This window comes from Trachemys scripta, chromosome 1 (genome assembly GCF_013100865.1).
Source record: "Trachemys scripta elegans isolate TJP31775 chromosome 1, CAS_Tse_1.0, whole genome shotgun sequence".
NCBI classification, from domain to species: Eukaryota; Metazoa; Chordata; order Testudines; family Emydidae; genus Trachemys; species Trachemys scripta.
Genome location: NC_048298.1, coordinates 79,617,846 through 79,630,942, shown reverse-complemented (window position 1 = coordinate 79,630,942; position 13,097 = coordinate 79,617,846). Strand labels below are relative to the sequence as shown.

At 43.8% G+C, this 13,097-nt stretch overlaps 1 protein-coding gene across 2 annotated transcripts in view; it reads right to left on the bottom strand.

Annotated features, from left to right (window-relative positions):
• The window catches only part of NUDT4 (nudix hydrolase 4), a 43,323-nt gene extending 30,883 nt beyond the window's left edge, over window positions 1–12,440 (bottom strand). The window contains exon 1 of one of the 2 annotated variants that reach the window (XM_034772685.1): window positions 12,129–12,440. In XM_034772685.1, coding sequence (XP_034628576.1) covers window positions 12,129–12,227 — 99 coding nt within the window. In that variant the 5' untranslated portion in view covers window positions 12,228–12,440. The remainder of the gene's footprint in view (window positions 1–12,128) is intronic. The other variant, XM_034772693.1, reaches the window with a different exon arrangement.
• Between the last annotated feature and the right edge of the window lie 657 nt (window positions 12,441–13,097).

The window sequence follows — 13,097 nt, the reverse complement described above, 5'->3', positions numbered from 1 at the left end:
CACCCAAGAAAAAAATCTTAAGGCACAAATCTCATTCAATTCATTCTAATTTTGCAACATAATACCATAAGAAGCAACAGAGGGTCCTGTGGCACCTTTAAGACTAACAGAAGTATTGGGAGCATAAGCTTTCGTGGGTAAGAACCTCACTTCTTCAGATGCAAGTAAGATACCATAAGAGTATCTCCATCCAAGAATTTGGTCCATTCATGGAAGAGGAAATCCCGCGAGCTTACTCTGATCCATACTCTTCATGTCTAGTGGAACTGTCAGGAATATCTGGGACCCCCTACCAGAAATAATTAGCACCTTCTTTGAAGGAGGAAGTCTAATTGAACCAGGCAAAGGCATGGCCAACACTTAAGAAATTATCACATGCTTCTCAGTGACCACATTTGTGAGCAAGCCAATAGAGGGGTGCTAACAGCCACTTCTAATTTGTTAACTGAAAAGAACCCAGAATATTGACAATTAAGGCCTTGGCTACACTCGCAGATTCACAGTGCTGCCGCGGCAGCGCTGTGAAGTGCGAGTGTAGTCGCAACGCTGCAAGTACTCCACCTCTCCGAGCGTGCTGCGCAGCGCAGCGCTGCAAGAGAGCGCGCAGCGCTGCGCTTGGGGGGGGGGGGGTTGTTTTTTCACACCCCTGAGCTCAGCAAGTGCAGTGCTGTGAATTGCCAGTGTAGCCAAGGCCTAAGGGTATGTCTATACTTACGCGCTGGTTCGGCGGCAGGCAATCGAACTTCTGGATTCGATTTATCGCGTCTTGTCTGGACGCGATAAATCGAACCCAGAAGTGCTCGCTGTCGACTCCGGTAATCCTGCTCGGCGAGAGGAGTACGCGGAGTCGACGGGGGAGCCTGCCTGCCGCGTCTGGACCGCAGTAAGTTTGAACTAAGGTACGTCGACTTCAGCTACGTTATTCACGTAGCTGAAGTTGCGTACCTTAGTTCGAATTGGGGGGTTAGTGTAGACCAGGCCTAAGTTTCAGCCAGGACACGGGATAAATCGTATTTATTGTGCCAATAGATGACTTCATCTTTCAATGGGCAGACATACAGCTGGATTTCTCATTTGATACAGTCAGTCACCAAATATCTGTCCTTCCTCAGAGATGTAGCAGTATTGAATGAATGAGCACAAAAATCTGCAGCCCTTCATATTCTGAACCCAGAGGATCACTAAGGTGAACTACACCACACCTAGGAACCTCACTTGTGAAGTTCCACAACGCAAAATACTCCCCATTATCCTATTAAGCATGAAGCCACTGGGACATTCATTAGACCCTATGGGATGTGTCAGCAATTCACTGGCACCTAGCTCTTGCTAACATAAAAACAAGCACCATCTCGCAGAGTATTATCTGCACCAGGATAAATAACTAGCTGAAAACGAAGTGGAAGCTAATAGGTTATGCTGATGGGGAGAAGGAAGTGCTTTGGAGAACTCCCCACATATACAATCTCCCTAGAGAGCTCGCTTGCTCCAATTAAGGCAACATGCAATTTTGGACTCAATGCCTCACTAGTTCTAGATATCAGACTAACTACAGCTAAAGACACCTGCCATCTATAGCTGGCTAGAAGATGCATCCCATCCTATCAGACTGATTTGGCCACAGTGATCCATCCATTTGTGACTTAAGAATGAGAGCACTGAAAAACTCCAACTGTTCAGAGCATAGCAGCTCATGAACTCAGCAGCACAAGCTGCCAAGAACCATTTCCCCCACTGCTCTGTTCTTTAGAGAATCAAATTCCAGGTTCGGATAACCTGGGGCAACCTGTGAAATGCTAGCCAAGAGCTTTTCTCTACACAATCATTACCATTACTGTTTTAGTAAAACAATGGAGCTGTCAACTACAAACATTGAGATGAATGCAAGCAAGAAAGCAAACTAACACATGGCCTATGACTGTTCCTGGAGTTCTACATCAAAATTTCACTAGGCTCAGAAAACAATGCAACACTTATTTGACATGGTCATAGCTTGAGGAATTTTTATCTATGAAGGAAGGCTCTCAAATTGCATAGCAAGGAATTAGATTTCTTGCCATACTATCACTTATTTGGGATCCCTCACCCAAATTTTGTCCTCTTTCCCAAAAGCCTGGGGAGGTTTCATCTTTGATGACCAGTCCCCTCTTCTTTGGGGATTCTTTCTTATGTGAAATGAAGGTGATTTGGATAGGTTAGCTAGCTACACCCACCTCTAAATTTAAACTTCTCCCAGAAGCTGAGAGAAAGTTAATCTCTTCCACCTGCCACAGAAGAGAAGTGAGCCAGTGTGGCTGCAGCTCAACTGAAGCAGGGAGGCAAAAGCTAGCCTCCCAATAGGTCTTACTGAGCAAGTTTTTACCCCATATATGAAGTACAGAAATAGCTGTACCCTGCATTCAAGGAGGAAGAGAAGCTGCTAGCAATCTCCTGGTCATAAGAAGCAATTGGAAGCTGCCTAACCCAGCTGTGGTTAAAGTCATAGGTATATACCAATTGACAAAACATGTGGCATCATGGGGCTTTTGTTATATAGAAAGCACTATTAGAAAAAACAGGAGGATTAAAAAACTCTGGGAAGAAACTCAAGATGCAGCTGTAAAAGTTTGACTAGTCTTTAGTAACTGAAGGAAACATTATTGCATGTTTCTCTTGGGCTCTTTTGATCTCTTTGCTTATAATAAAATGCTTAAGATTTAACACCTCATGTTCTGGAATAACGTTATGTAATAACAAAGCTATGTATAACAAATTCAAAATCTACTTTAAAAATGTTAAGGTTGCAAAGTCAGCCACTCAAAGTTAGAAAATGCCAAAATCAAAGTTGACTTGTGCATATTCTTGTACCTGAATTCTGGCATATCTTAACTTTTGAGTGCTTCCCTTTGGAACCTTACCATTCAAGTTCCTTGGATACAGTTTTTAAAGGTTTAACAAAAAAAATCCAGTCTTGTAGAACCATATTACCCATCCCCAAATGGTGGTATTAGCAGGGTTGGGATCTTTAGATCCACAGCACAGTCCTCTAACACTTGAGCTAATGGAATAACTGGCAGCAGACTGGTATTTTCTATGTGGTTAAGCCACTAGAGGGGGATGGAGACACTTCACAAGTGCTATTTGCTAGACAGCAAAGGAATGTTTAGACTCAAGAATATTTGTTCAGTTCCAGGTTCTTTAGGGGAATGCCCTAGTGGTTAGAGACCCATCTGTATCCTCCCTCTTCACACCTCTCCTCCTGAGCAGCTCTTGCCCCACAATTTCTCACACACACACACACACACACACACACACACACACACACACACTTCTATCCACCCTGTTCCTCAACTTGCTGCCGCCGCCGCCTCCTCCTCGGCTGCATGTCAGGAGGATTGTTGACAGACAGGAGAGAGTTTCCCTTCTCTCAGTTCCAGTGTTTAATGCCAGAGTGACCCACAACAGCTAGAAAGAGCAATTGCAGGGGAGGTCCTTCTCAGCCCCTGCAGCCCTGGGAATGCTCACTTGCTCTATGGGGATGGCACGTGCAGTTTGGACAGCACACAGGTGCTGAGAGGCGATAACTCATGCTCAGTGCTAGGCCTGGCAAGCTGGTCAATTTGAACATGATCAGACATTAAATATTCCTGCAAGGAAGTCCTAATGTAGGCAGCAGCCTGCCTTTTTGATTGCATCATGGTGCCATCTGCTAGTGAGATGAATTAACTGAAAGTTGAGCATCTTAATTGGCTAGAATCTTCTACAACACCACGATCTTTATTTGTATAATAGGCCATCAATGCACAGTAGAACCTCAATTAGGAACACAAGAGATAAACTGACCAGTCAACCACATGCTGCATTTGGAACCAGAAGTACACAATCAGGTAGCAGCAGAGACAAAAAAGCAAATATGGTTCAGTACTGTGTTAAACTACTAAAAAATAAAGGGAAAAAACCCACATTTTTCTTCATAGTAAACTTTCAAAGCTGTATTAAGTCAATGTTCAGTTCTAAACTTTTGAAAGAACCACAACTTTCTGTTCACAATTACAAGCATTTCAGAGTTACGAACAACCTCCATTCCCAAGGTGTTTGTAGAATCTGAGTTACTGTACATGGCAGTTTACAAAGCACATTAAACAAAGACATGGTCTCTGCCCCAAAGAGCTTACAATCTAAACTGACTAGACAAACAAAGAAGTTAACTCAATGGAGTGGGGAGGAAGGAGAAGAATTCAGTCATTAAACTTCCTCTCTCAACAAAAAGAATAGGTGCATAGCCATTAAGTTGCTTAAAATGTGGCAGGCTACCTACCTATCAAAACTGCATTTAAAAAATGTCTCATGGTTGTTATGCATTTAATTTCATACATCTTTTGTAACTGTTTAGTTTGAAAAACTTTAGCATTTAAGTGCTAACCTAACATTGCTAAAAAAAGGTAGGTTTTTTCCCAGAACTTCATTTCACTATCCCATTTTTCTGAGTTAAAATAACTCCATGAATAACTTGTTTTTTGGAATTAGGCCTAAGTATCTAAGGCTAAGCCTACAGGAAACCATAACATCTTGCTCTTTTATTACTATTCTAATAAATTAGTGCTTTAAAATATTTTACCATTTTTGACGTTTGACAATATCTGACTTGTCAAATGCCTAACCCTACTCCGTGCAGACAAAATATTTGGAGAATTGTTACTACTAAACTAGCTATTCAGAGTATCTGAAAAACCTAAGTTTGCACAATCTCATAACTTGACCAAACTTGGTCAAATTTTCACAGGGCTGGCAAAAGGCATGCCCTTGATACCAAAGCAACCCCTATGCCAAATTTCAAGTTTCCACTCCAAAGCTAGAGCCCCTCAACAAAATGGTTGGCCCATATTAAACAAAACTTGCAAACATTTTTCCCTAATCTCAAAAACCAAGAAGCCACTTCAAATGAATTTTTTTTTTTTTTTTTTTAAATAAATCCAAGATGGATAACCATCATGGAATATTTCAGCCCATGTGGTTAAAGTTTATAATGGGAAGTATAGTGAAACCTTAACTATAAGAGCCACTTATAATACACCTGTAATACATACGCCCCATACCACGAAGCACAGAAAAGCTTGTGTTCTTGACTACATATCATGGTAGATGCTTTTACAGCTTCTGGTGGGATTTTGTTCAAAGCGTTTCTCATTTACAAGAAGTGATGTATATGGGTTTTTGGACTAAAGAGTTCTGTTAAGCCTGCTTCTCTAGTTAAGTTAAAATACTATTAGATATTTCCTTGATCTGACTTTAAGAATCACTGTCTAGTTTTAATTCTAAAATAGTTTCTCTTCTGTAACTGAGCTTACCATGGGTCCATAATATTACCATTTCAGCTTGGACTCCAGAAACTGAAGTCTGAGGAAGACAACAACAAAAAACTTTAAAACTGAAACTTTCCCTGAAGATTGGGGAGGACCAATGCTACCAGGTTGTGCAGCTTTAAGTAGCATTTTACATGTATTGATACCTCAGGAATGGTCTATATTGGGAATGTATTGGCAGAACTATGTAACTGCTAAAGTTATCAGTAACTCCATGTCACCACATCTGCTCCAGTGCCTTTTCCACTTTGCAACAAACTAAACTGGCTAAAAGTACTCTTATTCTGCAATAACTGTCCATATGGGGAGTTATACTGATAATTAAAACAGTATAGTTATGCCAGTAAATGTTCCCATATAGGCAAGCCCTAAGACTGTGGTTCTCAACCAGAGCACATGTACCCCTGGGGATATGCAGCAGTCTTCCAGGGGGTACATCAACTCATCTAAATATTTGCCTAGTTTTACAACAGGCTACATAAAAAGTACTAGCAAAGTCAGTACAAGCTAAAATTTCATACAGACAAAATAAGCAATTTTTCAGTAATTGTGTGCGGTGACCCTTTTGTCTTTTTAGGTCTGATTTCGTAAGCAAGTAGTTTAAGTGAGGTGAAACCTGGGGGTAAGCAAAACAAATCAGACTCCTGAAAGGAGTCCTGTAGTCTGGAAAGGTTGAGAACCACTGCCCTAAGACATCAATATATGTGCAATGCTGCTTAATAAAACCTTAGATGCACAACCTGATAGCATTGGGCCTCCCCATTTTTCAGGGAAAGCTTCCTGTTTGCTAGTGCCAAAGAAGGTAAGATATTTAAGTTTTACCTAAAATTTTGGCAGAATTGTTTTCCTCAGTTCCATGTAAAGTGCCGCAAAGCGGTTGCCATGCTCAATTTATAATCATGTTAATATGACAGAAGGGCAAAGCAATCTTTTTGGCTGATGTGATTTAACATGAAATGCTAAAAGGTACCTCGCTTAACTCAGAGAACACTAAGTAGCTGTATTTGTGTGTGGGCTAAAAAGGTCACTTTTTAAACACATTTCATTAAGTTTGTAACTTTATTAGCTACATTTACACTGGTAAACTTTTAATTTAAAGTTTTGATGACTATACCTGCATTTTATACAGTATTAAAGTTAGATTAAACAGTGTGGAGTAATCAGCATGCAGCTGCTGCATTGAAAGGTGACCTCTAAAAAGGAAAAGTCTGCCCTTATGTTGTATGAAGGCCAGAAAGGTCTCAAACTCTTCAGGCTGCACCCCATTCCCCCTTTTTTCCCTTCATACACACCCCCACACACTTGGAAACAAAACATGGAAGTTTAACCTAACTTTGTTGGAGGCCCCAAACTGGAAAGTTGCTCTCTCCTTAACGGATAGTCAGCACTCCTGAATCAGATGTTCCCAATTATTTGTAGAGCATTTAAGTTAAATGACTGTTCACTAAATAAAAATATCCTTCCATTTCATCACTTTCAGTATCTTTGTACCTGTGATCACATGATGCCACTAGTCCTACAGTTGTCCCCTGAGCTGTACCCTAGTTGCCCAGTTTTGTTACAATCTTAAATTCATCCAGAGTACAAACTGTTGTAACCAGGTTCCCTGATTTTTTTTTTTTATTATAGTGTTGAAAGGACCGTAAGAGGGTGGTGGGGCCAACATTATATACAGGTGACCTGAACTCAAGTCCCTTTACATATGTTAATACCCAAGAGCTTGAACAGGACAGTCTTTGTATGATTAAGCTGGACAGACCTATGCTCTACTGAAAATCGGTTGAGAAAATTAAATGACAAAGACTTGGACCACTATGCAAACATCTCCCGCACCATAAATGCACACCACAGCCATACCAAATGGAATCTCACTTGAGCTTGAATAATGAGCCCAAATTGAAGCAGAATGTAGTTTTTACTGGTAAAACTTCAGTATCACAATCGCTTTGGGCTCCTTGCAAGAGCCATTTTTCTCTTGGTGTTGTGCTTACCGCTACTTGTAGTTAGTGGGGAAAGAGCGTGGTTTAAGGATCAGCATGTCAGTAGTTCATTTGCTGAAGTAGGAAAAAACAGTTCATACACCTTTGGCCTGGTCCACACTAACCCCCCACTTCGAATTAAGGTACACAAATTCAGCTACGTTAATAACGTAGCTGAATTTGAAGTACCTTAGTTCAAACTTACCACGGGTCCAGATGCGGCAGGCAGGCTCCCCTGTTGATGCTGCGTACTCCTCTCGCCGAGCTGGAGTACCGGCGTTGACGGCAAGCACTTCCGGGATCGATCCCAGAAGATCGATTGCTTACCGCCGGATCCAGATGTAAGTGTAGACCTACCCTTTGAGGCTCATTCAGTTGTAAGGAGGACCAATTAAATATCACTGACCTGTCTTGGCATTAAGATACTTAGAAGAGCACACTACATCTTTGCAGAGGAGAGATTTTGCTTCTAGGTATTTGATATTAGTATTTAAATTTAGATAATGGCTCCAAAATTCTTTAGGTCCAAAGACACCAAAACTTAACAGGTCAAACTGGCCAAATATTATAGAACACTACAAAACCAAGACCATCCTCTCTCAAGCCAGCACTAACAGAAAACTACACTGAACAAAAACTTTGCAATATACCTATGAACAAATTCTACTCTGACAGTTAAAAGCAACAGAGGGTCCTGTGGCACCTTTAAGACTAACAGAAGTATTGGGAGCATAAGCTTTCATGGGTAAGAACCTCACTTCTTCAGATCTTCTGAGGTTCTTACCCACGAAAGCTTATGCTCCCAATACTTCTGTTAGTCTCAAAGGTGCCACAGGACCCTCTGTTGCTTTTTACAGATTCAGACTAACACGGCTACTCCTCTGATACTCTGACAGTTAAGTGAGAGGAATATGTTCCAGGCAAAAGCCCTGTGCCCCCAAATTTAGGTATTAGACAGTGCCTAAAGCACATTTCAGACACTCAATTAGGACTTGTATTTACTGGGGGAAACGGTGCTTTTTAAAAACAATAAGATATTCCCTGTTTAAAATTAAGTTAACAAACGTGACATCTTGATGAGACAAGGTGGGTGAGGAAGTATCTTTTATTGGACCTTGTATTGCTAATATCCTGAGACCAACATCGATGCAACACTGCATATGACACCTTAATGTCAGATTAGCTAATTTTTAAAAACACTCTCCCATAATCAAGACAGGGTATGTGGCATGTTTTCTAGGCAAAAGAAAGCATTTTAACATGTATTAGCTCCATGTTAAAATCTTAGTGTACAGAAGACATTTGTGTTTTTAAACACAGCTGAGGTAAACCCTAATTCAATCAGCTAACATGTTAAAACTACACCTTTTTTCTTAGTGCAAATATAGCCCAAGTGACTGCAGTCTGCAGGTATGCAATATGAACAGAACTAGTCTCTCAAATGGACAGGCGCCAGACAGCTTTTTACATCAAAGGTAATCATCTGGAAAGCTCATTCAATCCAGGCCCATACATAAGAAAAAGTGATCCTACTAATAAGGAGACATTGTTTGAAACAACTCAGTGGCGAAATCAGGCAGGAGATCCTTCTATTTTATTAATTCCCCCACAAAAAAGAATGCAGAGATCAATTAGGACCAAGGAGCTACAATACAAGAGGCGGCAAACATTCACTACATGTACATACTAGTTGCTTCTTGGAGCTTTTATATTATGCTATACAGTAAATGCTTTTATATTATGATGCTTCTTTAAAGCAATGTTGTTGCCTATGTAATATATTGACATTCAACATAATTAAGTCAAAATAGATAACCTGTGCATCTTTTTAGACACTTCTGGTTTTGGGAGTTTGCCAGCCTTGGCTATGGTACATAACAGATTTCATTTACAATCTGACTGCATCACATTTAAGAAGTGTACACTCTTAGTGTGTCTTGGACAGTACCAAAAAGAGGTTAATGCATACTAAATGCAGATATGGATGAATTCTAATTACAGCAGCTAAGTGTTTAGAATTTACTGCAGCACTTGGCAAGCCCCATCTCAATCAAAAGCAAACTGGGGAGGCTATACTAGAGAGTAAACCCCAAGTGTTGCTGAAAGTACTAGGCTAAGTAATATGAACAAATGATGAACATACACTAGGAGCCTAACAAGAGGTTTGAGGACCACAAAGAAACTAATGAAATTAAGAATTAAGTTACTGCTTTTTCATACCTTCTGTTGAGGTTACATAATGATATAGTTCATGTGACTTAAGAGTTAATTCAACAAATGACTAGCTGTTCAAGGAAGTTGGGTGGAAAGGAGTATGTGAATGTAAAGAAACAGTATATTTCTGAACACCTAAATTAAGGCCATGTCTACACCAGTACTTATGTTGGCAAAACTTTTGTTGCTCTGGGGTGTGAAAAAACAGGGCATGTCTACACCGCAATTAAACACCTACAGCTGGCTCATATCAGCTGATTAAGTGAGACAAGAAAGCAGTAGCAGTGCTGAAGTGCGGGACAAAACAGGTGTCTGAGCACCAAGACAAAAACCAGTTCTTGAGTATTGAGATAGGCACTCAAATTTGAGAAAAACAAATGCAAAAGCATTGAAGTGTACCAGAACACCTGGGCTTGTCTACACCTACAACACCGCTGTGGCACTTAGGCCTGGGCTACACAGAAGTGGGGGGGTGGGAGGAGAGAAGAGAAGAGGGATTGGAACCAAGATACGCAACTTCAGCTATGCAATAGCGTAGCTGAAGTCAAAGTATCTTAGTTCAACTTACCTGGCCATCCTCATGGCAGCGAATCTATCACCACGGCTCCCCCATCGACTCCGCTTACTCCTCCTGCGGAGGTGGAGTACAGGTGTCGATTCGGGGATCAATTTATCATGTCTAGATGAGATGTGATTAATCGATCCCCGATACAGCTAACACTACCCGCCAATATGGACGTACCCTTAGTAAAGATGCCACCGACCAGAGAAAGCACTAGCACCATCTACGCCGGGAGTTTGGTTAATATAATTGCTTCGCTCAGGGGTGTGGATTTTTCACACCCTTGAGCAACACAGTTATACTGACAAGTTTGCAGTGTAGACCAGGGAATAGTCTCTTGCAGGTTGCTCCTTTGCAGACCATGGTAAAAGAGGAATTGAGTGGAATGTCCAGAAGTTAGGATAATCTCCCCAGCTATTGCAGACCTCAAGGGTCATACTCTGATAGGGGACTTCTTCGGTCTCACACTAAGGTGCCATATTCTAGGAATAAGAAACCTGCAAGATGGTTTAGAAAAAAAAGACTTCTTCCCATATGCAGATGAGGGGGGAAAACACAAGTCTTAAATTTCTGGTAGATAAGTTTTATGACCATTTTAGTTATTTAAAAACGTTATTAACTCAAGTTTCTAGCTTTTATGTTTCCAAATCACAGATAATGTCTAATTACATTATGCAATGCAACCATCAAAAAAGTTCTTAAATGACTGCCTGTGCAATTGACCTTGATTAAGGGTACAGAACTTTGTTGTCTCCTATATTTGCTGCAATGTAAGACCTTGCTCACATCTATATTCACCATTTCAACTTTCCTCAAAGTCAATGCAATGTAGAAAATGTCTATACAATATTTTTAAACTGTAAAGTGTTTAGCAGAGTTTTGTGGGGACTGAAGACTACTCAAATTTCACTCAATGAAAAGTAAAAATCCAAGACAACTATGCAAATTCACTAGTAGGGCACAATCAGGTTTATCCCAAGTTCATCATAACACTATGTCATAACATACCAAGTATACCTCATCTTCAAATATATGCAGTACAATCTGTTAAATTACAAATCGATTAACCAAATATTTGGTAAAAAACGCAAATAATGAATATACATTAAATTAAGAGAGTCAGCATTAAATAAGTTACTGTAAGCTAATCAAGTTCTGGTTAACGTCAGCACCAAGACTGCTGTACAGTCAAGTCATAATTCTAAATACCCTACAAACTAAAAAGACAATAGATTCAGAAACCCCGTTTTCGCCCCCTATACCGATTCTGGCCACAAATCAGAGCTGGTGCCGCCTATCTGTCAGCACTCCGCTTTACACGCTGGGTTTGTTGATTATAAAATGGTGATAGTCCTAAATATTTCAGTCCCCCCCAATAATGAAGTTGCAACACAAGAAAGAAAGTAATCGAAGTGATGTTTCGCTACGTTATACTGCGAAAGAGACATCTGTTCGACTGATGGAGCTACGGGTGCGTGAGCGGCACGAGACTCCCGGCAGGGCGATGCGCACAGGTTATGCCGAGATGATGCCGCTTTTGCCACATGCGCGGAACCAGGGTCTGAACAGCCCGCTTTTAGCTCCAATTCACCGTACAAAAGCCGAGAAGTCGGAGAGCCCCGCAACCTTCCTTCTTCACAGGCTCACCGTGATATTTTCGGTCTGAAACCCGGAGCCGCCCGCCCCCCTGCGCCCCGTGCTAGCCAGGGCGAAGCGCAGCGGCACGACCGGCGCCCTGGCCCGCAAAGCGACCCGATCGGGCCTTAGGCAAACGCCACGCAGCCTGGGAGGGAGGACGTCTCGCACCCAGCCATGCGGCTGCCGCTACCCTGCCCCGGGGCGAGGGAAGGGGAAAGAGAGCGGGACTCGCCCCGGAACAGCCTCTTCCCCCGACACCCCGCGCGGGACAAAGGCACCGGCGGGGACAGGCGATAGGAGCCCCCCAAGCCTGGCTCCGGCGCAGGGACCCGGCCCTCGGCCTCTCCCCCCGTGCCCAGCCCCCCTCCACCGCCGCTGCCCCGGCGCGCTCACCTCGTCCTCCCGCTCGCTGCGGAAGCACAAACACGCCGCCCGCTTCTTGTAGCCCTCCCGGTCGTAGGTCCGCGTCTGGTTCGGCTTCAGCTTCATCATAGAGGCGGAGGTGCCCCGGCCGCCGCCGCCGCCGCCCGCCCCAAGCCCCGGCGCGCCCGGCAGACGCGGCCCCGCTCCGCCCGGCACCGGCCGCGGCCAAGCTCCGCTCGGTCCCGGCGGGGAAGCGTCTCTCACAGGAGCTAGGCGCTGCCGCCCAGGAAGCCGCGCCGCGCCATGGAGCCCGCCCGTCCCCTGCCCAGCGGCTCCCCAGCCCCGCCGCCGCCGCCTCCCTGCGCTGCCCGGCTCCGAGCGCCGCGGCGGCCCCTCCTGCGCCCACTATTTAACCGTAACGCACATTCCTGCGCCCGCACGGCCCCCCGCGCGCCGCCGCCTCCCCGCCGCACTGCGCAGGCGCCACCAGGCCGGGGAGGTGGGGGGCCGGGGAGCGGGCGCGCTCGAGCGAAAGGGGGGGGGGGAGTTTAGAGGCGGGCGGGGCTGGCTAGGCAGCTGAAAGGGCGGGGGAAGGCAATCAGAGCTGCGGCAGAGGGAGAGGGCAGGGCGTAGCGCTGGCTGGAAGCGATGAGTGGCAGCTGGAGGAGGAAGCCAGTCCGTCACTGGATGGTGCCCTAAGTGCAGAGCGGCACCGAGGCACTGGTGCATGTGGCCCATCCTAGTCTCTGCTTAGTCACCCATTAGGCGTGGTGTACTTAGTGAATTAGCTTTAGCATAAGTGGTGGAAGTAGGGATGCTGCTGTACGCTTGGCTTGAAGTGGTTTCCATCATATACATGATTTACAGTTTGGTTCGATGGCTCTCAGCACCCCTGAGCTGTGGATTCACTCCTGTGCAAGTTCCTAGCATAGCTGTGCTGGGCGCAGGGCTCCTTTTACCAATCTAACTTTGTGGGTGCTAAGGCTTTTGCGAGCAGAG